We start from the raw sequence: 27,766 nt of genomic DNA, 5'->3' as shown, positions 1-27,766 counted from the left end.
CTAATTGAGCAAGAGGGCAAAAAAGAGCCTTTAGAGGCATCAACTAACCTTTCTTAGCCACCTCCTTCCAAGAAATAAAGATCAAAACCTCCCCCCTTGTATTTTGGAAAAACTGGACCTCCAAGATGTGCTCCAATGGAATGTGGCTGCTACCTACAGTTCTGCCCGAGGAGAACGAAGGGTGGGGTATTTATAGAAAGAATAGCACAGGCGGTTCACATAAGGAAACCGCCTGTGTAAATGGAGCATTAACACATGCGGTTTTCTTATGTGAACCGCCTGTAAAGACCTATTTACACAGACGGTTTTTAAATCTTGCCGTAGAAATTTACACCACAGGCGTGTTACAACTATAACCGCTTGTGAAAATTTTTTGCCCCCGCCGGCTTAGAGCATCTGTGTACTAGTGGTAAACTGTGTAATTAGTTTTTATTTTTGTCTATATTTAATGCTCCATGAATACGACCAAAGATTTAATGTGATGAGAAATCTTGAAAATTTTTGCAAACTAAACAAGGCCTTACTCCCACCTCCCCATGATTCATTTCACGTACACACGACGTGCAGTGGTGGTATATTGGTTAGCGGGTTCAACTAATAGATCCATTAATTAATTCAATGAATACACAATAATATATAATAAGAAAAAGATCCATTTTTTTAGGAGTTGTTTTTGGATCTCAGCATCGTCACTTATTTGTTGGGTCTACCGGCAGCGGCGCTCCGTCTCACCTCGTCACTTATTTGTTGGGTCGACCGGCAGCAGGCGATGCGTGAAATTTGTTGCTGATACGAAATATTTTTACAGGAACATGAGCTCGTTGTGCATCTGCACCACTCTCCTATTAGCGTATATACACGCCATATATACTTGGAAGCCATCATGAAAACCACCGTGAAGCTGGATATCTTTTTTAGATGAATTGTCTGATACTTCTTTCAATACTCTTGTATTACTGGATACTTTTTTAGATTATGGTATCAATTCATACATATGTAGTATGTACACATTATGTTTGCATGAAGTATTTGTTCATAGTCTTATACTGGAAGTATCAGTCCATAGGTATATATGAGTAAGGTATATACACATACTTTATAAATTTTTGTCCATGAAAAAAATACCAGTGTATATGGATATACTCCCAAGTATATAGATATACTAAAATAATCCAGGAATATATAGATATACCAAAATAATTTTATGACTGTATGAAACTATGAATATATAAAAATAATCCCCTTTGTATATGGGTATACTTCCTCCACTAATACTCTGCCAAAACAAGTATATGTATATATACTCTCCAAGTGCAAAAGTATGCAAATATACTTATTTTTCTAATTAAAGTATGCACTAATACTTTATTCACGCAAATACGTACGTACTTCATGTTAACCTGTGTAAGCACTAATTAATATTGTCAAAAAGTTGTACACAAGCATAACATTTTTTCTCCTGTAAAAATGCCGATAGATAAACACTAAAACAATTGTGTATGGAGATACTCCCAACTGATATTGTCACATACGCACTCATATTAAAAAGTATGAACGCATATATATATATATATATATATATATATATATATGTGTGTGTGTGTGTGTGTCCACATATACTATACTTGTCTTAGGGTATATAGGCATACTCTAATCTTAAAAGTATAAATACATGCTACATATACTTACGACCAAGACCTTCTTTATACGTAATAAATAACAATTTTTTGTGGCATGTAACCATCACCCGAGATATAGGAGATTAGCTCCCGTGCATGCATGCAGTTTTGAAAATGTGCGACGTGGAAGCCTGTAGTGCCCGACTAATGGACGATCGTGCCTAACTGAAACCCGATTAGAAGAGGGAGTAATTACTCCCCGAGTATAGAAAATGTATACACACACATATAATGATAGATTAATACCAACATTACTTTTAGCTCAATTGCTAGAGATGATAATCTAGTGTAATGCTAAGAGATATAGGTTAATAAAATGTGGCTACTATATTAATGACGCTAAGAAATACTAACAACTATCTCGGTTCAGTGAACATATTAGCTGCTGCTGTGTGAAGACTTATTGTTACCAAAGAGATTGCTACTGGTTTGACGATTGCTTAGACAAACAGAATTGTTACTAGTAAAAGAGATTAATCATCCAATTCTGATAGTGTTTGGAGCAAAGCAGTAAATAGGGGAAAAGAAATTCATACAGAACTTTATATATATGATGCCTATCGATTCGATTACATGCATACTTATAACCTAATTAATTAATTAATTAATTAATAAGACTTTATAAATTAAGCTATATATCTAGCGGCTACCAACGAGAAACAAATTAAAATGGATCGACTACTAGCTATAGCCTATAGCTAGTGTATGTATCTGGTGTATCTTCTGAGGAAGTCGTCTATCATGATCTTGTACGCCCTCTCGGTGGGATGGTAGCTGTCCCAGAACACGTACTTGGAAGGGTCCGGGCAGGTACGGCTGCCGACGTTGCACAGCGGGCCAACCGCGAGGCCGATGTAGCCGCAGCAGGCGTCCTTGCCGTCCTTGAACCCGAGATCCTGGTACCGCTGGACCACGTCGGCGACGATGGAGTAGAGGTCGACGTAGAAGATGTTCACGCCGCGATACTTTCCGGACAGCTTGGCCACCTCCAGGCTCACCTTCCGGTTGAACAAGAGCGCTAGCTGGTTGCGGTCCGTGGCGCACTGCGTCCGGACCCCGCCGGCGATGCGCCGCTGCGAGGGTACGCAGCCCACCGGCGGCGCCCCGGTTAGCGCGATCTGCCGCGCGCCCTGGCCGATCAGCGCCTGCTTGCCATGAAGGAATGCACGCACGTTAATTTTAATTGCATGAATAAATTAATTACTAGCATATATACTACAGGGGTCAGGGATCCGATCCGACCTCGACCAAGCCGATTGCTCTCCGGGCCATCATTTCGGCGTACTCCGGCGAGGTCATACTGTCGGCGAGGGTGAAGTGCTCCACGATGTCGTTGCTGCCGGAGCAGACCACGAAGAGGGCCCTCTCGGGGATGCTCCCCACCTTCGCCTTGTACTCGGAGAACAGCTGCAGCTGCCGCTCGATCGTCATGGTCGACTGCACGCATGCAAACAACATATATAGCACCACCACCTATTATAGTAATATTCTATCGAGGTCTGCTAGCTCACCGACGTCCGGCACGTGGCGTTGTTGTAGCCGCTCCCCGCGGACGCGAAGCTGACGCCGGTCTTGAGGTCCTCCAGGGTGAGGTTCTTGTTCAGGTATGGCGGGAGCGTCTCCTTCAACCCAAACGCAGACGCTGATGATAGAGATAAGGTATTTACCGGCCCGTTAATTATATACGTATATATAAAGAGCCATTCGTGAATGTCAGGTGGTGTTAATTACCATATGCCTGATGCCTCATCAGAATTACAAGATTTTGATGTAAAAAACAAAGATTAAACACATCCGCACCGTACCTAGAAAGTCCACGGTGATCTTGCCGTCGGAGAACCTGCCGGTGGCCTTGTGGCCAGGGTACTCCTTGCCGTACGGCGGGAAGTTGGCCTTCACAACAGTCATGAGGTAGTTATTGTTGCCGGTGTCCACGATTGAGTCTCCAAACGCAATCAGAGCTGGCACTTTGGGCCCACCCATAGGTGGTGGAGGAGGAGGAGGATCGGCCGCATATTGAGGAGGAGGTGGAAGAACAGGAGTGTGCGGCGGAGGAAAAAGAGGAGACGGAAGTGGTGCCCCTAACCGTGGTGGAGGACTAGAAGGTGGATTGCGCTTTCGCGGAGGTGGAACAATAGGAGTGCGAGGGGGCTGACGAACAGGAGATGGAAGGGGTACCCCCAACCTTGGTGGAGGACTAGAAGGTGGATTGCGCTTTCGCGGAGGTGAAACAATAGGAGTGCGAGGGGGCTGACGAACAGGAGATGGAAGAGGTACCCCCAACCGTGGTGCTGGAATTGGAGTGGAAGGTGGAATGTCCTTCCAAGGAGGAATAACAGTAGATGGAATGGGTGCCTTAACATGTGGTGCAGGAGGTGGAGTGCGCTTCCTACGGGGAGGAAGCACAGGTGCCTTAAAATGTGGTGTAGGAGGTGGAGTGCCCTTTCGACGGGGAGGAGCTACAGGTGCCTTAAAATGTGGTGCAGGAGGTGGAGTGCGCTTCCGACCGGGAGGAAGTATAGGTGCCTTAAAATGTGGTGCTGGAGGTGGAGTGCCCTTCCTATGGGGAGGAGGTACAGGTGCCCTAAAATGTGGTGCTGGAGGTGGGCCCTTCCGACGGGGAGGAAGTATAGGTGCTTTAAAATGTGGTGCAGGAGGTGGAGTGCCCTTCCGGTGGGGAGGAAGTATAGGAGCAGGAGCTAGAGGAAGAAGGGATGGGAGGGGTGCCCCTAATCGTGGTGTAGGAAGTGGGGGACTGGAACGTGGAGCACCATTCCGAGGGGAAGGAAAAGCAGGACTGCGAGGGCGAGGGAGAGGAGGTGTTGGAAGGGGTACGCCCAACCGTGGTGCGGGAATTGGATTAGAAGGTGGAGTGCCCTTCCGAGGTGGAGGAATAACTGGAGATGGAATGGGGCCCTTAACCCGTGGTGCAGGTGGTGGAGCACGCTTCCGACGATAAGGAGGTATAGGAGGTGGAGCACCTACCTTAGGAGATGGAAGAATAGGAGTACGAGATGGTGCTCCTAGCCGCGGAGGGACATGAGCTGGAGAAGGTGCCCCCAACCATGGACGTGGAAGTGGAGTTAGAGGCGGAGTGCCTAAGAGAGGGGGAGGAAGACGAGGAGTGCGAGCAGGGGGCCCAAAATGCAGAGGACGAGGAGTCGGAGAAGGTGCACGTAGTCGTGTAGGAGGTGGAGCTATGACAACACCGGCTGTGATAATGTCACGAGCGAGCACAAGCAATACAGTGATCACGAGATGGTCTAGTAATGAAAGGGTAGTGCACGCCATGCTTTTGCAGAGAGAGCTAGGCCTGTGGTGTGTAATGTTTGGCACACACTACTAAATTTATAGTGTTGGTCATCTTATATCAACCAAGTGACTTTGTCATCTAAATGGTAGTCAATCTGTGCATGCAAGGCCAGATAGGAGACCATAGAAATCACACAACTGGGTAGTGATGCAAAACATCCGGTCCTCACATAGGTTGAGGCCAATGCTAGGTGCCGATATATACTCAAATTGTCTTAAAATAAATGTGGTACTTTGAACGGTGTAATCTTTTTTTTTTGAGAAAACTGAACATTAAAAAGAGATTTTATTCTAGCATCTTAAAATATATTATTTTTTCCTATATGACCGGATTAAATCGTGTGGACAATAAAATGTTTCCAACAACACTTGGGACAGTATTTTTGACATTTACATGCGACATCATATCTATATCTATATATAGTAATACCATTACATCTAAACACACGATGGAATTACGTACTCTCTGCACTGACACCATGTCAAGAAGGATGATTACAAATTATATGTACTGAAAAAGTTAAATCATATAAAAAAAGTGCAAGGCTGTATCAGTCTAGTGCATGAACATTGGCTACATTTATTGTTAGCAACAAACATAAAAAGTGCTTGACGAAACATGCATTTGTGGTACCCATGTTTCTATACGAATGACAAATTATGTTAAAACTTTGAAGAAAGACTCATTGAACGAAATACTCATGAACAAATCTATCAAAACTTTAGAAGCGACAATATAATCCCAAGTAAAATCAATGATGGTTTTTGTTAAGAAATTCAACATTTTTAAGATAGTGGAAGAATACCCAGCTTCATTCCCATAGGAATGAGAACAAAGTTGTTACATTACATGACACAATCGCTTATAAATTTAACTGCCCAAAAAACCTAGTTTGTAATCGTAAAGACACAAAGGTCACCCGTAGGAGGCAAAGAAGCGAGCCTACAATCTGGTTTTTTTATTAGAGCGTCTGTGAGGCGACAGGACTGCTTGATCCACAACTTTCTCTATTTGGGAACAGCGATCCACGACTATGGCGAAGGCTCATTTTGTGATGAGCACTGTGACCTATCTGCAATGCATCTAGCAGGCTGACTACGACAAATGCTATGTCAACTAGTGGAAACAGTTGTGGTGGTGCTGCTGGATATGCTACTGTAGCCACCCATCTTTTATTTTCTGTGATTAAAATCATGATCAAAATCATGTTCAATAACACATTTTCAATTGGATCACATATGCACATTTCTGATGTCACAAATATGTCATTGATCATTTTCTGGATTAAAGAATGCCTGAATTCGCCTAAATTTCTAACAAAATTTGCCCACATCTGCCCTGAGGTCTAGCATCCATCCAGCAGCTCACTATAAGCCCATCCTGAGCCAAAACCCTAGTTTCGTGTCCCTCTCTTCAATTCTCTCCTCCCCTTGTGGCTATCTCACTAGGTCTCCATGAACTCTGCCGCCCCCGTCGCTGCTCTCCCAAGCCCGCTCCCTACCCCCTTCTTCTCCATCTTGGCTAGCAAATCGAGACCTCACCGACTGGATCCACGATGGGGTGGCTAGCCTTCCCCCATGCCTTAATTCATGAAGCGGTGGTGCCCTTCCATCTCCAACACAACCGACAACCGGCTTGAATGTCAAGCGGCACGTGCAAACGCGCTAGAGTATTTGAGCGGCAGCCTCCTCTGGGCCAGATCTTCGAGCGACGGTGTCCTTCGACTGAGATCTGCAAGCAGCAGCCACCTACGTCCAAGAGCCATGAATTTTCACCGCCTGTATTGTTGTGATTAACAGTGACGATTACATCAAGTAAGGCTTGCTGCCTGCCTCTGCCATTATTTTTGGTAGTGCTACGAACTAATACTTAATTTGACACAGTGCACATGTAAGATTGGTTGAGTTACATATATTTCCTTGGGCCTTGTATGTTCCTTTTGTTCATACTTTTATTTCTTGATTTTGGCACGTTGTGCAATATTCAACTCACCAGTCATTAGTAAAACTTGCAGTTTATATTCAAGGCTAGACTAGGTAACTTTTTTATTGTACGTTCACTAGTACAGAAAAGCTCTACGCTGCTCTACGCTGACGATGGAGATTCTTTTTTTATAGGTGGTTTCAATTAAAAAATACCTGTGAAAAGAAATCGGCAGGCCCGACTCTAAAACCACTAGTGGAAACACATTTTTGCTAGGATTTTCTTAAGAAAACCGCAAGTGCAAATGGTACATTTCCCCTAGCAGTTCTCTTAAGTGAACCGCCGGTGGAAATGGATTTGCGCAGGTGGTTTTTCTACCAAAACCGTCACTAAAAATTTATATATTTGTATAGGTGGTTTTCTTAAGAAACCGCCACTAAAACTCAGATTTCTAGTGGTGGTTTTTAAGAAAAACCGCCTGTAGAAATAATTTGAAATTGATTTTTTTAGTTTTTCAATTGCCCTCGTATGAAACACCACCAAAATAAAAGCTGTAGATCTCAAAAAGTTATGAAACTTTGTAGTTAATAAACTTTTTATTTGAAATCATCTTGTCATCAAAAACTATGTTCGAATTTGAAAAATTTAAAATTCAAATTTTGTAAATGACCTCAGATGGACAAACTGTCAATATAAAAGCTATAGATCTTGAAAAGTTACGAAACTTTGTAGTTGACAACTTTTTCATTTGAATTGGTTTAGGGCCTCAAACAATCAATGTATGCTCGGTTTAGGATAATATATGGGGAACCAAACTTTAATATAGACACAAGTGAGTGATTGGTGGAGTGATAGAGGAGGCTACGTGTGAGGGGAGGTCACGAGTTTGAATCTTGGCTACTAAGAAGCACGCGATTTTACGCGAAAAAATACACAACTTCATATTTTCTAGGATTAAAATCTTTTTTAAATCTTATTAAAACCCGATTAAAAACTTTTTTAAAACTTGATTAAAAATTGCGCGACTTTATATTTTCTGCGACTTTATATTTTATGGGTGGGCGGGTGGCCAGTGGGCCTTCTCTGGGATTAAAATCTTTTTAAAACCTGATTTTATATTTTGTAAATAAATATTTCCACTAACGGTTGGTTTAACCGAACCACCTGTGGAAATCAATTTACACGGATGGTTGTCTTCACTAAACCGCTAGTGGAAATCATTTTATATAGACGATTCTCAATTAAACGTCAGTGAAAAGATTCATTTCCACTAGCCCCTAGCACTAGCGGTTGTAAAAAGCGGTTGTAAAAAGCATCTGTACAAATGGGTACGAATCGCATGCACAGAGCTTCTCTGTACTATTGTTATTCTTAGTAAGCATGGTAAGTATAATTCTACATTATTTTGGGTATAGGCACTGCCAGTTATATACCTTAGCAACAAATCAATTACTCAAGTGGGTAAAAAATCCGGTGATCAAGATTTTGGATGGTCTAATGAATGTCAAAAATCAATTTCTATGTTTTAGAAATTTTAGATTGCAAGATGGCAAACAAGTTAGATTCTAGGAGGATAAGTGGATAGGCATGTCCACCTTGAAAGAGCAAATATACAAATTTATATAATATAGTGAGAAGGAAATCTACTATTGTTGCTGAATGCCGTTATCATGCATGAGTTCTGTACCCTTTAAATCATGCCATTTCGAATATCTTAAGTACGTAGGTCAAAACATTGATTCCTGGCACAATATGGTTTTACGACTTTTTGGTAGCATCAACGCATAATGCTATCTTGAATCCAGATTTTATGCGATATGACAAATATTTATGGAAAATTAAGATACCTTTAAAGGTAAAAATTTTGGTTTGATTTCTGTGTAAAGGGATGACGCTTGTCGTCCTAGACCTTAGCCTTCGAACACCAGGCTGCTACTCAAACCACGGAAAGCACAATAAAACCAAACAAAAGGAGCATGGAAAGACGAAGGGTATGTTTATATATTCAAGAAATTAGGGTTCCATCACCCTAATTTCTCACATAGAGCTATATTTATACATGTCTATATCCTCTATAAAGACGAAAATGCCCTCCTAACTACTCGAATTCTTGGACATGTTCCTTTTCCTTGTAGGCGCTATTGGTCCATTCTGCTTAAGGCCTCCAAGGAGAACGCCTTCCTCTTCAAGGTCCCCCATTGCCCGGACCCACAGCCGATGCTGTGAGGACCTTCGACAAAGGGACGAGGGCTGATAGCGGTGAAAGACCTGCAAGACAACACGTCATTTCATATTGGCTAGTCTATGGCATGTCAAAAGACCTTCCTAATCGTTTCACCGTGCTTTGGAATGTCCACTTTTTATGATGAAAGCCACATATGCCTTTCACCACCAGTACTATGTTGGGATCAACTTATCACAAAACTGACCAAATTATAAGAGCACAAGTGTCACACCCATATTTTAAGAACAGAATAGGATGCATAAAAGACTCATATGTGCCCCAGAAACAGTCACACATATAAGTAGACAAATCTCAAATGTACCATTGCAGTGTTTATTACATAGCGGAATGATAATAAATCACATAGTCTTATACAATAATGATAACAAGAAATAAACAACGCTCTCGACGGAAGCTCCACACAGAGACAAACATTGGCTGGTTGACTTCAAACCTAATACTTATAGCGATAGTCCTCATTCCAATCATCATCATTAGCATAACCTAGGGTGTTGGGAAATTTCAAGAGTGAGCACATATCGTACTCAACAAGTATAACCACGGGTTCATGAGGCTCAAATAGCTGACACTTGTTTGACTGCATTTAACTTTTAATAGTGGATAGCATGTTCATAATTGGATAGCAAATGTCAAGGTAGCATAAATAATCCAATAATCACATGATCAAATGTAAGCATAATTAACTCATAGCATAAACGATAATCAAATGAACATAATAACATAATAAGCTCATCATCTTAATGTAGATGTCCCCAAGGCCGCTCCTGACCGTGAGCTCGGCTAGTATACTAGTTTTTAACACTCTGCAGAGGTTGTACATCTTTACCCATGAGTCATGATTTACCCTTTCACCCGAGGTAGCTAATCTCTTAACCCCCTTCCTAGGGAGGTTGGCAGGGATCACTATGAAGCCTTTCAAAAGTTCGTCTAACATGTTAGGGCCGCAACGTTTCCGAGGCGAGCAGATATAGATGCCCCCCTTCTAAATGGCACAATTACGCGTAGCCTATACACATAAGGACAGAGGCTTGCACTATACCCATGTCGGCAAGCCCCTCTAGCGCCCCTACGGGTAACCTCTAACAAGCTAGAATAGGTCTTTATACTGAGCTAAAGCCAGAGCCATTGTAGCCCTCATAGTTGCACTATTATCCCGGGTGATCACGTACAGACAAGATCTCATATAGTCATTTGTCATCCTATATTGTTCATTATATAGCTATTAATCATCTTACAAGATCATGGATTATAACAAGCACTAAAACAACTACACCAAATGCATATCAAGTAAGTAACAAGGGATCCAGGTAACAAACATCTATGATTTTGCTAAGGTCGACAAGGTGGAAACATGCATATGATATATATGTGTATTTATAAGTGTATAGATAATAAGGATGATCTCAAGTTATACTTGCCTAGAACAAAGCTCTCCTGAGCCTGCTGCTGGTCTTCAAAAGCTTGGTCTTGGTCACCAACGTACGACTCACCGTCTATTCCCAAACATCAATCAACAACACGCAATCTAATGTAGGCAATCATACATAAAGCAAACAAGCTATAATTAGAACATTACACCAACAGTGATAATTCAAAGATAAAAGTTTATAAAAATATTCTACGCAGCGCTACGATCACATAAACGTAAAGTTCATGAAAATCAGAATTAAAACGTAGAAGTTATGAATTTTTCCAAGATTTCCTATAGATAAATAATTAATTAAAAGCTACTGCGAAAATAAAAAGTTTCAAAACAGTGAAATAATACTTCCAACATGTAGAGTTCGTAACTACGAATCTAACGAAATTTGAACGGACAAAAATAGAGTTAAAACGAATATTTTATAAGCAAAACAAATTCAATGGAAATTCTATAATTTCTGGAAAGCGCATTTTGCTTGAACTGGCCAGGTTTACGCTTTCGGAATTGCCACACGGATTCCTGCTCAGGGCGCCAGGGACTGCAGAGCAATTTGTGAAACTTTCAAGGACTCTTAATTGAATTGTTCCCTGAAGGGATATCTTCTGTTGCTGGCCTTTGATCTCCAATCTAACGGTCCACAATCACCAGCAGGGGCACAGGCGGCGGCCGGCCACCAGGGAGAGCTTCGGCGCGGTGGTGCGCCATGAGCGCCGCCGCGGAGCTCATCGGAGTTCGCCAACTCATGTTTCCGAGCACCAAAACAAAAAGCGAGACCATGGGCGCACAAAGGAGGAAAAGGCGAGCTCACTAAGGCACTTAGCTCGGGCCGGAAGGTAGCAGAGAGCGCCCGCCGCGGAGAAGAGCAAGAACGGCCCCGACGAGATCCGAAACCACACGGTTTAAGGTGGCTAGGGCTTGGTTTCGCGATGTAGATGAAAAGGGGAAGCTGCGGGGGTTGGGAACAGGCTTAATCGTGCTCGGTTTGCTCCTTAGGCAAGGAATCACGGATTTGATCTTCTCCCAGGAGTCCTGCTCGGTTACGAACATGGAAGGGGAAGGGGAGGGCGCCGCCTCAGTGGGTCCCACGTGGCAGCGAGAGAAGGGGTGGGGCCCGGCTGTCAGCAACAGAAAGGAGGGAGGGGAGGGAGTGCGCGCGCCTGGGCCGAGAAAGAAGCTGGGCCGCATGGGGTCGCTGGCTGGGCCTCGGCCGAAGGTTCACCAGGTAAGCCTTCTCCTCTTTTTCTTTTCTTTTTTTTTATTCTTTCTTTTCCAAAACAGTTTTCCAAATAGAATTTTGTGTGCAAATAAATTCTAACTAGAAACAACAAGCACCAAATAAAATATGCTCCAGCATTAATGCATAAACAATTCCTAACCCCATGATGAATTTTAATTTGGACAAAAATTATTTTATTTACTAGATTAAATGCACACAAAAATACTTAAATAAATCAAACTAGTTCCTAATAATTAAAATCCAGATTTTGGGTGTTACAAATTCTACCCCCCTTAAAAGAATCTCGTCCTCGAGATTGAACGGTGCTTACTCAAACAAATATGCATATGATTTTCTCAGATCATCCTCTCTTTCCCAAGTTGCCTCTGCTTCTGAATACCGATTCTACTGCACTTTGCACATTCTAATAACCCGACTTCTGGTGACTCTCTCAGTTGTCTCCAATATTCTGACCGGATACTCTTCATAAGTGAGGTCACCTTTAATAGAAAGCTCTTCTAATGGTATCTGCTCCTCAGGTACACGCAAACACTTCTTAAGTTGTGACACATGGAACACATCATGCACACCAGATAAACTTTCAGGCAATTCTAACTGATATGCTACTTCTCCACGCCTTTGTAAAACTTTAAACGGACCAAAATACCTTGGAGCTAGCTTTCCAAACCTCTTCACAATCCTCATTGGTGATACTTTCAGGTAGACATAATCACCCACTTCAAAAACCAGTTCTCTCCTACATGTATCTGCATAGCTTTTCTGACGAGACTGAGCAACTCTCAGTTTATCCCGAATAGTCCGCACCTGTTGCTCTGCATGTCTAAGCACATCTGTACCAAACACCTGAGTCTCTCCTGTCTGATTCCAAAACAAAGGTGTCCTACACTTACGACCATATAGTGCCTCAAACGGTGCCATCTTAAGACTCTGCTGATAACTGTTGTTGTAGGAGAATTCTACATATGGCAAACTCTTGTCCCAACTAGTTCCGTACTACAAAGCACAAGCTCTCAACATATCCTCCAATATCTGATTGATCCTCTCAGTCTGTCCATCTGTCTATGGATGATATGCTGTACTAAAATTCAGCTTTGTTCCCTAGGAATCATGCACTGCTTTCCAAAAGTGAAAGGTGAATTGAGTACCCCTATCTGACACAATCTTCTTAGGTACCCCATGCAAACAAACAATTCTTTCCATATATAACTATGCCAGTCGGTCTCCACTATATGTAGTTTTGATAGGCATGAAATGAGCAACTTTAGTTAAACGATCCACTATCACCAATATTGAGTCATACCCTCTCTCTGTTCGTGGTAAACCCACTATAAAATCCATACCCACTTCTTCCCACTTCCATTCTGGAATCTTCATTGGTTGCAAGAGTCCAGCTGGCCTCTGATGTTCAGCCTTCACTCGCTGGCAAGTATCACATATAGCAACATATTCAGCCACATCCCTCTTTAAACCATACCACCAGTACTTCTGTTTCAGATCTAGATACATCTTAGTGCTACAAGGATGAATGGAATATGCTGACTCATGAGCCTCTCTCAGAATCATATCACGAATAGCCTTCACTTCAGGAACACATATCCTTTTTCCAAACCACAATACACCATTGTCATCTATTTTGAATCCTCGTGCTTTGCCTAGTACCACATTCTATGCTATCTCCTTTAGTTTCTCATCATCCAACAGTCCTTTCAATATCTCTTCCTCTAGAGTAGGAGTGACCTCAATTTCCATAGCATTTACTACAATTCCCAAGATCAAATATGCAAATTCAGCACACAGCTCCTCAGATTCAGGTGTCGCTCAAAGCTCATTAGCATATTTCTTTCTGCTAAGTGCATCAACCACGACGTTCACCTTTCCAGGATGATAATGCACTTCCAAATCATAATCCTTTATCAGTTCCAGCCATCTTCGTTGCCTCAAATTGAGGTCTCTCTGGGTGAAGATATACTTCAAACTCTTATGATCAGTATATATGACACTCATATGTCCAATCAAATAGTGTCTCCAAATCTTCAATACATGGACCACCGCTGCTAATTCTAGATCATGAGTAGGATAGTTCAGTTCATGTTTCCTCAACTGTCTAGATGCATAAGTGTTGACGGTTCTTAAGTATCAATTTTAATTATCAAATAAACAAGAGAAAGAACCAATATGCAACCAACACCTAGAATTAGGGTTTGATCTGACAGAATTCCACGAGTTTTGTTGTTTGTCTGTTTCTGCAGGGGGTTATCAGGAAATAAGGAAGAAAGGCCCACATGTCGGGATTACATAGAGATATCAACGCACCGCATAATTTTCTACCATCTAGAAGACTCCATAAGCCACGGGAAGGAAGCGGAGGCCGAACGGGGCGAGGCACTGGGCGCCCGCCTAGTTGACCTGGGCGCCCGCCCCCCTCTGGACTTGGTTCGGGACTCTTTTCGCGGACAACGCTCCACCGACCTAAAGGATCAAGGATAACCGTCCAATCAATGTCGGTTTGATCCAATGGCTCACGTTCACTTGAGGGGACTATAAAACCAGAACCCCTGGCCCCTCGAGGAGACAAGTTCATCATAGAGTTGAGAGGAGCCCTCGAAGGAATACCTCTCCTCTAAATAAAATTTCTTTTTAGGCTTAGCAACCAATGTGAGTAGAAATAGATCTTCTAGTTTCTATTAGATTGAGAGAGATAGAGTGGAGGTGTAGATCGGAGGAAGCCCGGCCTGTCGGTGTCTACTCCGAGCTTGTACCTGCGGGAACAAGTTCTCCTAACCTGAAGCTTGCTCCTAGGATTCTTCAGTATTTCGACTTCTAAATTCTAGTAAGTTCTTGTTTTATTGTTCTTTTGGTTTATGAGTTTTCTTTAATCTCTTCGCATAGAGTTTAGAGTAATCATCTCTAGCGTAGACGTGGTGTTTGGGCTAGGATACTCATAGATATTCCCTGACTAGCTAGACCGTGGTAGTAGCGAGGAACGTGACATTTCTGAGTTACTTTTGCAGACCATATCTCGTTAGCTGGAAGGATAGGGTTTATAGGTGCGGGTTGAACATCCTCTGTGGTGTCTAGATTCCGTTAGCCTCCCCAATAGAATAGTAGATCATCCTTACCAAAGTTAGAAAGAGATTACGGTTGTAGTCTTCTCTATTTATCACTCACATCAAGAAACATTCTTTGTTGCCTAAAGGGTTATTAGTAATAGACCAGGTTAGTCAGATGCACTCTTTCTCCTAGTGGTAAAAAAAATAAATACGATACTCTGGATAACCTCCCAGGTGAAGTGCTCACCGATATCCGTGCGCTTGCGGATCAATTCCTTATTGCGTTTCCAAATATCAACAATAAGCAACAACTCTACCTTCTTGCATAAGAACACAACCCAAACCCAGATGAGAAGCATCACAATAAATAGAGAAACTCTTACTCAGATCTGGCAATACCAACACAGGTGCAGTAGTCAATCTCTTCTTAAATTCCTCAAAACTAGCTTGACACTTATCAGACCATACAAACTTAGCATTCTTCTCTAACAAAGCAGTCATAGGCTTTGCAAGTTTTGAGAACCCTTCAATGAATCTACGATAATAACCAGCTAAACCAAGAAAACTGCGAATTTCACTTACATCTGTAGGTGGTTTCCAATTCAGCACATCTTTCACCTTACTAGGATCCACTGCAATACCACCATTAGAGACAACATGACCAAGAAAAGAAACTTCTTCTAACCAAAACTCACATTTACTATGCTTAGCATACAACTTATGTTCTCTAAGTTTCTATAAGACCAATCTCAGATGTTCAGCATGTTCTTCCTTGGTTTTAGAGAATACCAGAATATCATTAATAAAGACCACCACAAACTTATCAAGATACTCCATAAATACATTATTCATCATGTACATAAAGTAAGCTAGTGCATTGGTCAAACCAAAAGACATAACCGTATACTCATACAACCCATACCTTGTTGTGAAAGCTCTCTTTGGTATATCTGAATTCTGAATCTTCAATTGATGATAACCATAACACAAATCAATCTTAGAGAACACACAAGCACCCCTTAACTGATCAAATAAGTCATCAATCCTAGGCAAGGGATACTTATTCTTGATGGTAACCTCATTAAGTGACCGATAATCAACACACATCCTCTGACTACCATCCTTCTTATCGACAAAGATAACTGGTGCACCCCATGGTGAAGAACTAGGATGAATGAACTCTTTATCTTGCAATTCCTTTATTTGTTTCTTAAGTTCTTCTAATTCTTTAACCCCCATTCTGTATGGTCTTTTAGCTATGGGTGCAGTACCAGGTAGTAATTCAATAATAAATTCAATGTCTCGGTCAGGTGGCATACATGGCAATTCATCTGGAAAGACATCCAAAAACTCATCCGCTACCAGATTCTGAGGATCAACATCATCATTCAGTTGGTTCACTTTAGCTGTGAGAGGTGCTTGCACTGCTACATCAACACTGATTTCGTTCTCCCTTTGTTGTTGTTAGAGCCACAACTTTCTCTTTGCACTTAATATTTGTTTGATATTGCTTCATCCAATCCAAACCCAAGATCACATCTATGCCTGAAGTTCACATAACCATGGGACTGATAGGAAAATCTACCCCCTTAAAGAAAGAGTTGCTAAGGGGCAACAATAAGAAACTGGTATAGTCCCACCTGGTGAATTTACTAGCATAGGGGTTTTCATGGCAACTAGTGGAATGCTATGAACTCTAACAAATGCTTGTGAAATGAATGTATGCGAAGCTCCAGAATCAAATAAAACTGTAGCAGAGATAGAGTTGATGCTGAACGTACCCATCATAGTTTTTGGTCCCTCCTGAACTATTTCTGCAGCCACATTGTTCACCTTTGCCGAATTAGGGGTGGATCTTCACTCGTTGTTCTGCAGATTAAACTTCTCTGGGCAATCATTGGACATATGTCCTTCCTTCCCACAACGGAAACACCTTGTAGGAGTATTAGGAGAACTCCTCTTCATGGGGGTGGCATTTGAATTCCCTGAGCGGGGTGTCTGCTGACCATTCTGCTGTTGATTATGACCACACTGCTGGAATGCAGGGCGCTGATTCCCATGATGTGGTTGATTCTGGAAACGCTGAGGTTGCTGGTTGCAGTTCCACTGACTAACCGATCCCTGAAACCTCTGCTGATAGCCTTGCTGAGAACTGAAACGCTGACGGTTGTTGTTCCCAGAACCTTGTGCTAGCATCCTACTCTTCTTATCCTGCCCCTTGCGCATGTTGTCCAACACAATAGCACGATTCTGAAGAGCCTGGAAGGTAGGATATGTATTTCCAGCTAGTTACAGTCTGAGTTCATAGTAGAGACCCTTCATGAACAGACGCTGCTTATCTGCATCTTCTCTGACATCATTTGGAGCATAGCGAGCCAACTGCTCGAAGGTGTCATGATATTAGCCGCAGTCTTAGAGCCCATCCTGAGAGATCTGAATTCCTCTTGCTTGAGCTCCATCATTCCCTCATTTATATGTCGTGCTCTGAAATCTCTACAAAATTCCAGCCACGTGACAGGAGGAGCATTGTTGGGACGAGCAGCTTGATACGACTCCCACCAGGTCTGAGCTGCTCCTTGGAGTTGTCCAGAAGCATACAACACTTTCTCCAAGTCATTACACTGTGCTATGTTCAGTTGCCTCTCCACAGCACGTAACTAATCATCTACCTCCATAGGATCAGCTGAGTGTGTAAATACTGGAGGTCTTCCCTTCATAAATTCGCCACGCTTATCTCTCACAAGAATTGGTGGTGGTGGTGGTGGAGGTTGCTGCTGTAGGTGCTGCATGAAAACATGCATCATCTCATTATGAGTTTGCATGAGCTCTTCCACAGTAATTGCAACATTGCCACCCATGCCACAACCTCTGCCTCTTCCCCTTGCTGCCATCTGCATTCCAATATATAGAAACATGTCTTAGTAACGTCCAACATGACAATTACAAGAGATAACGGAATCTGATTTTTTTCTGGGTAACATCCAACATCAGTAGATCAGAAAATCAGTCATATCTCGAGTTCCATAATTCAAAAGGATACATGTTGTACACCGTTGGAAAGACAAAGAAATTATCTACAACTTTCGTTTAGATCATATTAACAGATTCCAAAGTTAATTTATCAAAAACTGGGCACAACCGAAACTGTTCCAGAATTCCAGACTGTGCAGAACCTCAACTTTGAACAGCCATAACTCACAGCTCATAACAGATAATAATGCCATTCTTGCGGCATTGGAAATATATGAAAGTCTACTTGTACCCAGAAAAATTTGATGAACATTGCAGGAACAGAACTTGAGTTATACCAGAATCATTACGGACTGCTCCAGAAAACAGCAGAGGACAGAAACAGGATATGACCCCAAACTATTATTTATTCATGTTCTTACTTAAGGTTCTTAACTAAGGAACATGTGGACATACCCACAAAGCTCCAGCACTCATAACAAAAATCCAAATCACACATAATCATAATAACAATCCAGCAAACACACCAAGTTCACACCACACTAGCAAAAGACTCGAAATAACACGCGGTACTACTAACGTCCCTATTACATATGAGTTTTTCCTATTCCTCGGGAGCGGCATCCTTTAGGATAGGCTCTGAACGAAGCCTCTTGTGAAGCTTGGTTCCTCGGGAGCGGCATCCTTTAGCCTAGTTCTGCTTGAAGATCATCCGCTTCGCTTTGCTCCCGCTCTAGTAGCTTTCTCTCACGGCGCAGTTCATTCTCCAACTCGATCACCTTGATGGTTAGTTCAGAAGTCAGCTCCACTTGCGCCTGAAGCTTTGGTTCTGAAGCATCTGGAACTTCTATAGCCCAAGTCATCTTCTCTGGCACGAAGCGAGGATAGTGGTATGTCGCATTGTACTGGACCTCCTCAAAGCGTCTACCACGGTAAAAGATCAATGCCTGGTAAGCAGCATCAGCCATACTCTCCTTTACCGTGTCATGGCTGATTCGAGAGATATGTTTTGACTCCACCTTTCGAATCCCCTTAGTAGCATCCAGTGTCTTGACTACCAGCTCTGCATCCCAAAGTGATCTCCTCAGAGGGTGTTTGTACTCAGTCCAGCAATACTCCATAGTGGCTTGCAAATCCGGATAGTAGTGGTTCAATGTCATCACCAAATTCACATGGAAGAAAACCTTGGGATCTGATAACGGAAACCATAGCACTGTAGTCCACCCGATCATTGCATTATCTAACTGAGCAGGCTGTGGTGGAGGTGGATCTTGCATCTCCTCATTTTCAGGCACATCCTCCTGAGCTTCCACCCTTGATTCCTCATCTGCCAGCTCAGGAACACCTTCCACATGCTGCCCCCTTGGGTTGAACAGTGCACGATACTCCTCGGTAGTCATGCGTGCAGCACTACGGGTACGGGGCGGCATCTACAAAAAGTTTTTAGACATAGATTAGATAGATGCAATAATTTCACAATAGAGCAAGATAGAGAAGCATAAAACTTTTAGCAAATAACAAGACCATAGTGGGAAGCATGAAGTAACTAAAGTAAAGGACCTAAATTTTTGACCATTGCTAACTAGGTTTGCATCCTACAATCAACAAAGCTTTGATACCAATTTGTCACACCCATATTTTAAGAATAAAATAGGATGCATAAAAGACTCATATGTGCCCCAGAAATAGTCGCACACATAAGTAGACAAATCTCAAATATACCATTACAGTGTTTATTACATAGCGGAATGATAATAAATCACATAGTCTTATACAATAATGATAACAAGAAATAAACAACGCTCTCGACGGAAGCTCCACATAGGGACAAACATTGACTGGTTGACTTCAAACCTAATACTCATAACGATAGTCCTCATTCGAATCATCATCATTAGCATAACCTGGGGTGTTGGGAAATTGCAAGAGTGAGCACATATCGTACTCAACAAGTATAACCAGGGGTTTATGAGGCTCAAATAGCTAACACTGGTTTGACTGCATTTAGCTTTTAATAGTGGGCAGCATGTTCATAATTGGATAGCAAATGTCAAGGTAGCATAAATAATCCAATAATCACATGATCAAATGTAAGCATAATTAACTCATAGCATAAACGATAATCAAATGAACATAATAACATAATAAGCTCATCATCTTAATGTAGATGTCCTCGAGGCCGCTCCTGACCATGAGCTCGGCTAGTATACTAGTTTTTAACACTCTGCAGATGTTGTACATCTTTACCATGAGTCATGATTTACCCTTTTGCCCGAGGTAGCTAATCTCTTAACCCCCTTCCTAGGGAGGTCGGCAGGGATCACTATGAAGCCTTTCAAAAGTTCGCCTAATATGTTAGGGCTGCAAGTTTTCCTGGGCAACCAGATATAGATGCCCCGCTTCTAAATGGCACAATGACACAAAACCTATACACATAAGGATAGAGGCTTGCACTATACCCGTGTCGGTAAGCCCCTCTAGCGCCCTTACGGGTAACCTCTAACAAGCTAGAAAAGGTCTTCATACTGAGCTAAAGCTAGAGCCATTATAGCCCTCATGGTTGCACTGTTATCCCGGGTGATCACGTATAGACAAGATCTCATATAGTCATTTGTCATCCTTTTATGTTCATTGCATAGCTATTAATCATCTTACAAGATCATGGATTATAACAAGCACTAGCACAACTACACCAAATGCATATCAAGTAGGTAACAAGGGATCTAGGTAACAAACATCTATGATTTTGCTAAGGTCGACAAGGTGGAAACATGCATATGATATATATATATATATATATATATATATATATATATATATATATATATATATATATATATATATATATATATATGTGTGTGTGTGTGTGTGTGTGTTTTTTTTTAAGTGTATAGGTAACAAGGATGATCCCAAGTTATACTTGCCTTGATCAAAGCTCTCCTGAGCCCGCTGCTGGTCTTCAAAAGCTTGGTCTTGGTCACCTACGTATGGCTCACCGTCTATTCCCAAACATCAATCAACAACACGCAATCCAGTGTAGGCAATCATACACAAAGCAAACAAGCTATAATTAGAACATTACATCAACAGTGATAAATCAAAGATAAAAGTTTATAAAAATATTCTACGCAGCGCTACAATCACACAAACGTAAAGTTCACGAAAATCGGAATTAAAACGTAAAAGTTTTGAATTTTCTAATATTTCCTATAGATAAATAATTAATTAAAAGCTACTGCGAAAATAAAAAGTTTCAAAACAGTGAAATAATACTTCCAACATGTAGAGTTCGTAAATACGAATCTAACGAAATTTGAACGGACAAAAAGGGAGTTAAAATAAATATTTTATAAGCAAAACAAATTCAATGGTAATTCTGTAATTTCTGGAAAGCACATTTTGCTCAAACCGGCTAGGTTTATGCTTTCGGAATTGGAACATGGATTCCTGCTCAGGGCGTCAGGGACTGCGGAGCAATTTGCGAAACTTCCAAGGACTCTTAATCGAATTGTTCAACGAAGGGGTATCTTCTATTGCTGGCCTTTGATCTCCAATCTAACGGTCCACAATCACCAGCAGGGGCAGAGGCGGCGGCCGGCCACCAGGGAGAGCTCCGGCGCGGTGGTGCGCCATGAGCGCTGCCGCGGAGCTCATCGGAGTTCGCCAACTCCTGTTTCCGAGCACCAAAACAAAAAGCGAGACCATGGGTGCACAGAGGAGGAAAAGGCGAGCTCACCAAGGCACTTAGCTCGGGCCGGAAGGTAGCAGAGAGCGCCCGCCGCGGAGAAGAGCAAGAACGGCCCCGACGAGATCCGAAACCACACGGTTTAAGGTGGCTAGGGCTTGGTTTCGCGATGTAGATGAAAAGGGGAAGCTGCGGGGGTTGGGAACAGGCTTTATCGTGCTCGATTTGCTCCTTAGGCAAGGAATCGCGGATTTGATCTTCTCCCAGGAGTCCTGCTCGGTTACGAATAGGGAAGGGAAGGGGAGGGCGCCGTCTCGGTGGGTCCCGCGTGGCAGGGAGAGAAGGGGTGGGGCCCGGCTGTCAGCAGCAGAAAGGAGGGAGGGGAGGGAGTGCACGCGCTCCTGGGCCGAGAAAGAAGTTGGGCCGCGCGGGGTCGCTGGCTGGGCCTCGGCCGAAGGTTCACCAGGTAAGCCTTCTCCTCTTTTCTTTTCTTTTTTTATTCTTTCTGGGCCACATGTATATATCACCGACTGGACAAAATCATAATGGACCACATAAGCATCCGAACAGACACGAATGATTTACTTTTGAAGCTTATTTATTTTAATTATATAAAGAGAATATGTATAAAATATGGAAAAGTCTACACAACTCCTCAACTATATAGGTGGACTACTTCACCCTCTGAACTATAAAACTGGATTTTCTACCCCATGAACTTTCCAAAACCGGTCAAGTAAAACCCTTGAGCGGTTTTGAATGGTGGTTTTGCTACGGTGATGGTGGCTTTGTCTTTTTTATTTATTTTTGCTACATTTTTGAAAAATCATAGTAAACCACAGGAAAATCATAAAATAGAAAATCTAATTTTGTTGGACTCTACATGAGTAGATCTACACAGGGAACACATAATATAGTATGTTTAGTACAAATTTTTTTACTACAGCTTTAGATCTATGCTTAATTAATTGGAACAATTCATAGCTCTAAAGCTACAACAAAGATTTTATACTAAAGCATACCATATTATATGTTCACCCAGAGGATATCAAAATTTAGTGCTAGCTTTATAATATACACTTTTTGAGTGTTTGTATGTATCTTCATGATATTTAGAATTTCTCATTTTTTTTCTTCTCAGGTCTACTTTCACTTCAGGGATTAATGGTGTTTGTTAAGAATCGACTAGTAAGTCCTTCATAGAATAAATCTTTCAAGGATGTTCTCATTCTTAACGAATAATATCTATATTCTATGAGATATATTCTCTACTACATGAGAGATTATTATGTGATATACATAATGAGAGTGATATTCATTACAAGGTCATTCAATGACTCTTTTCCTTCTAGGATATGCTCTTCTTGAGACTTCAATATTCATACAGAAATATATATTCTACTTTAGACTTCCTAATACTTAGTATAAGATTGATTTTTATATGTTACGATTTCTTTTCTTTAGGAACTATATGGATTTTCTGAATCAACTTACTAACTGCATATTTCATATTTATTCATTTTATTTGTGAGAGATATTGCAGAACATTTATTTCTTCTTAGTAGGAGATTCATCCTCAATTGCTTTCTTTGTTGACCCGATATAATCGCTTCAAGCGACTTTGTCATGGACTTTGTTTTTTGGATCCTGGTTCTCATAAGAGAAATATTTACAATTATAGAGGCAGCATTGTCGACAACTATTATTTTCTCCCAATACTCTTACAATGTGAGATTATCCTATCTCTTTGTTATTTTCTAAACAGAAGATAATTTATTGTTTCGTATACCAACACTATGATACTCTTCATGAGGTGCCTAATCTTCTTCATGAGGTATTCTCTTGGTGAGAATGGAAGAGTTTATTCTAATTTTATTTAATAAGTATACACCAAACTAGAACCCACAAGCGTCCTTGTAGATTTTAGCTTCATAGTATACATACTTAGTTTACTACTATTAAACACAACTTCTTATTTATAACTTCAAATTACTCCTCTCATTTTCAAAAATATCTGGCATATACTCTGCTTCATGCTTCATAAGAGCATTAGTCAAACTATTGTTTGATTTAGTGCGTGATACTATCATGTGGAGTCCAACAAAATTGAATTTTCTATTTTATTATTTTTCTATGATTTATTATGTTTTTTCAAACATTTTGCAGAAATAAATAAAAAGATAAAACAACCGGTTTTGGAAAGTTTGAGGGGTAGAAAATCATGTTTTATAGTTCAAGGGGTAAGCTAGTGCAACATGTATAGTTGAGGGGGTTATGTAACTTTTTCCTATAGAATATATTCTAGAGAAATATCATATTAAGTCAATTTGTATTTTGAATTAGAAAACCAAGACAAACTAATTATATTTTATTTATAAATCTCATTGCATAAACATTAATCATATTAATATTTAACTTATAGAATTTATTCATAATATTTGACGTGTTATACATCGTTAGGATCATAGGGACACAAGAATCATGCAGAAAATAATTGCAATATTTGAACAGAGATTTAATTGTAAAGAAAATTAAACTGTGGCCTGATTAATTATTTTCTAATTAATAAAGCACTATGCCGACATGATATTTGAAGAGCTTTAGAATTATTAGACCAAGAAACGTTTATTTTATTCATACAAAACTAGACGCTGAATGACTACTTAAGAATGATGTATGCGTCACATCTGCAAAATATTTAGCCAATTGAATAATGTGTTATACCATTTATCATTGCAAGATGTGGCTAACTTGATCACGTACGTGCTTTCTCGGTCAACATCAATCCATCAGCCACAGAGGAAGAACGATGACATGCTCGATTTGCATTGGACAAGATATATGGTGCGTCACGTAGAATGGCTCCTCTCCTCTCCTGCCCGCCGATCAGTATCCGATTGAAGAGGACGGAGAGGCAGCAGACCATGAGCATGTTGCTCCAGGCTTCAGCAGAGAAAAATATTATTATTTACTAGCAAATATACTCGTGCGTTGTAACGAGAGAAAAATATCAAATAAATGTTACATATCTATTTATATTTATCCTTTTTATCAAATTTGAAGTCTATAATTTATTTTATTGATAACTATGACATCTATGGTATTAGATAGTTAATATTTAAAATAATAGGTAGCTCAGAGACATATTTATTTAATAATAATAATAATAATAATAATAATAATAGAAATTAATCAAACCTTATCTTACTCTAATATTACCTCTTAATATACCTTAGTATTATATTAAAACATAAGAAGTTTGTTGCTAGCTTTATTTTTTTGTTTAGATTAGGATTTCTATAAAATATGATATATCAGTTAAATGTATGTAGATTATGAACATATGAGCTTATGAAGTGTTCATATGACATAACAACACATCGTGCAAAGATAGTGGAAGCATCATCAAGTACAAATTTAGGTAAATTAGTAAATCAGTGAGATATGAAGGAATGGTGCTAAAACTTTTACCACAAATCAAGCATCACATTAAATAGGCTACCACAAAATTTTCGTAAAAATTAGAGCAAATAACTATAATTTCAGTTTTACACTAAAAAGCATAGGCAAACATCTCTAGTAAAAAAATATACTACAATTTATGATATTTTTTATTTACTGCATAGATCTACATATGTGGAGCTGAACAAAATTTGTTTTGTAACTTTTAGATTTTTCTATGAATTACTACGCATTTATCAATTTTGAACCGATCAATTTTACACTAAAAAACATAGGCAAGCATCTCCAGCAAAAAAATATACTAAAATTTGTGATATTTTTTTGTTTAGTGTGTTGGAAGTGGCTAGAACACCTCCGAGGGCGATGGTCAGTCGAGCCCGCTCGCTCGCTGCAGCGAGAGGCTTGAATATGACAGCAGTTAAGCTCGAAACCCTAGAACGAACAACATATCAATAAATTGATTTCAACTAACTCCCGAAAGAGCATTTACAGCCCCTTTTTTAAGGCGTGGATCCAAACCGGGGTCTGTTACAAAAATATCCTATGACGATGGAGGAATATTCCAGCATATTCTACCGCCATAGTCTACAACCCTCAGGGCTACTTGACTAGATTCGAACTGCAAGCTCTTAAAAAATATCTTGTAGCTTGAAGCTTCGCATATTCTTCGCCGAGGCTCATGGTTCCTCCGCGGCACGGCCGCCGAAAGATCCCCGATCGCCCCGCAAGGGTTCTTCGGCTCGCCCTTGGTCGTGGGCAGCACATCCTTTGTCAGGCGAGGGCCAAAGGATAGGCCCTTCCCAGTGATCCTCCGCTTGAAGTCGGTTCCTGCACACATGTCTCACTAAACCGTTCTGCATCAGTGTTTAAACTTTCTTGGAAACTTCATCCCTTAATGTCCAAAGGTTGGGAGCATGAAGGTTCAGTCGTCGCGGTCGAGTTACTTCCTTTCTCTCTGACGCGGCTAGGGGGAAGGCGTGATTGAGTTCCCAATAGTTTCCCCCCTTATGAGCATGGGGCCACATCTACGGCCATATGCTCAAAAGCTCGGACCTTTCCCCGTTGCTGTTGGTGCGGCGAAGGTCGCGCCTTCCCCCTGGTGCGCAGGATGTGGCTACTGGGATTTGACCATTTATCCGTTTCTTTGTTTCCTTAAAGATTAGTTGTGTTTTCACCGCTTATGACGCTGTTAAGCCTGGACGAAAAACTCGAAACTCGGTAGCTCGCTCGACTCGCTCGTTAATGGCTCGGCTCGAGCCGACTCGTTTCTTAACAAGCCAGCTTGTTTTATAATGAGCTAGCTCGTTTTATAACGAGCCAGCTCGAGCTAGCTCGCGAGCAGCTCGTTAGCTCGTATGAGCTAGTAAATTCACAAGCCAAAACTCAAATTAGCTTGGTCCATATGGCCATATGGTCGTGCATCCCATGCTCCATGCGGTGACCTTGGCTCAGCCCAATCTTTGATGAATTTTGTATGGATGATAAATTATGTAATGGTCTTGGACTTGTGGTGGGCAGTGGGCTGGCTTTAAACTTTACAAATTGTGGATCAATGGATGGTTTGATATATTCTTAGCTTGTTTGTTGTCTACCAGTTAAATTGTGGATCGTTTATTTTTTTCTTGGCTTGTTGCTCAGTTGCATCTTGCTGTAATGTGTTTTTGATGTTTGGCTCACGAGCCAAAACGAGCTGCTCGAGCTACTTAGCGAGCCGAGCCAAGCTGCTGTTCTAGCTCGTTAGTGTAACGAGCCGAGCCGAGCCAGAATACTAACGAGCCGAGCTATAACGAGCCGAGCTGTAACGAGCCGAGCTGGCTCGATATCCAGGCCTAGACGCTGTTGACACCGTTTTTGAGCACGTGTCCAGGATGGCAGGATAAGGTGGCAGTATACTATTTACAAAGATGAATTGCCGATGAGGATGGTTGCCGATGAAGGAGAGGTCGGATGTGACTAAGTCTGTAGGCAGTAGTGTGTTTATGTCGATGGCTATAATGGGGAAGTCTGCCGATGACCATGGCCAGAAATCTGGCGATGACCATGGCAAGGAGTCTGCCGATGATATGGAGGAGGAGTCCGGAAACCACTGATCGGTTTAATGGAAGAATTTTAGTTCGTTACGGAGGATAGCTTTGTTATTTCCTTATTTATTTAAGTCGTTTTGTATACGGATTCCGTGTAATTTGGAATTCGAATTCTAGTCGTGTTTAGTTGTAGCTCTTTGAGCAGGGTATAAATATGAACCCTAGGGCCTTGTAATGAGACATCTATCAATCAATCAAACACACGTTTTTACTCATATTCCAGCATCTACTTTTTGACGACTTCGTCATATTTTTTTTCTTTTACTACGAGTTCTTAGGAATTCGTCGACTTAAGCTCGGCGTATTCTCGAGTTCCGCGTGAGTACCTCTTAGCCGTGACATCCGGGCGCATCGCTGTTGTCAGGACTAAAGTATTCGAGTTATCACCTTTGCCGATAGCAAGGTCAAATCGGCTGGCACGCTTTAACGTTTAAATCGGGTATTAGCCCTTTGTGTTTGCAGATCAGACTTTGCATCAACACATCTTTTGGCACGCCCAGTGGGACCAGATTCAAGATCAAGATCAACATGTCGATCTCTGACCTCGATCAGGAGAACGTCATCCCCGTGACGGAGGCCAATCTCAAGGATGAGCAGAAGCAGGCTATTGCCCAAGCCATGGAAGAGTTCAAGCTGCAATGCCTGAGGTCTTTCAGCATAAGCAGGAGCGGCGAGGTAATCCAGAAAGATGCACT

General features: G+C 41.4%; 1 protein-coding gene across 1 annotated transcript; it reads right to left on the bottom strand.

Moving 5' to 3' along the window:
• LOC8083863 (anther-specific proline-rich protein APG) lies at positions 2,120 to 4,990 on the bottom strand. The gene is made up of 4 exons (XM_002464712.2): positions 3,485 to 4,990; positions 3,191 to 3,321; positions 2,922 to 3,116; positions 2,120 to 2,824 (listed from the first exon to the last, which is right to left on the bottom strand). The coding sequence occupies exons 1-4, from the start codon at positions 4,968 to 4,970 to the stop codon at positions 2,378 to 2,380; spliced, it is 2,259 nt and encodes a 752-aa protein (XP_002464757.2). The 5' UTR covers positions 4,971 to 4,990; the 3' UTR covers positions 2,120 to 2,377.

This window comes from Sorghum bicolor, chromosome 1 (assembly GCF_000003195.3).
Source record: "Sorghum bicolor cultivar BTx623 chromosome 1, Sorghum_bicolor_NCBIv3, whole genome shotgun sequence".
NCBI classification, from domain to species: Eukaryota; Viridiplantae; Streptophyta; class Magnoliopsida; order Poales; family Poaceae; genus Sorghum; species Sorghum bicolor.
This window is presented reverse-complemented; position numbering and strand designations above follow the sequence as displayed.

Coding starts and splice junctions, on each gene's coding strand:
- LOC8083863 (XM_002464712.2), bottom strand. CDS start 4,970: ATGGCGTGCACTACCCTTTCATTACTAGACCATCTCGTGATCACTGTA. Junction 3,322..3,484: donor GATCACCGTGGACTTTCTAG/GTACGGTGCGGA, acceptor CTCTATCATCAG/CGTCTGCGTTTGGGTTGAAG. Junction 3,117..3,190: donor ACGCCACGTGCCGGACGTCG/GTGAGCTAGCAG, acceptor GCATGCGTGCAG/TCGACCATGACGATCGAGCG.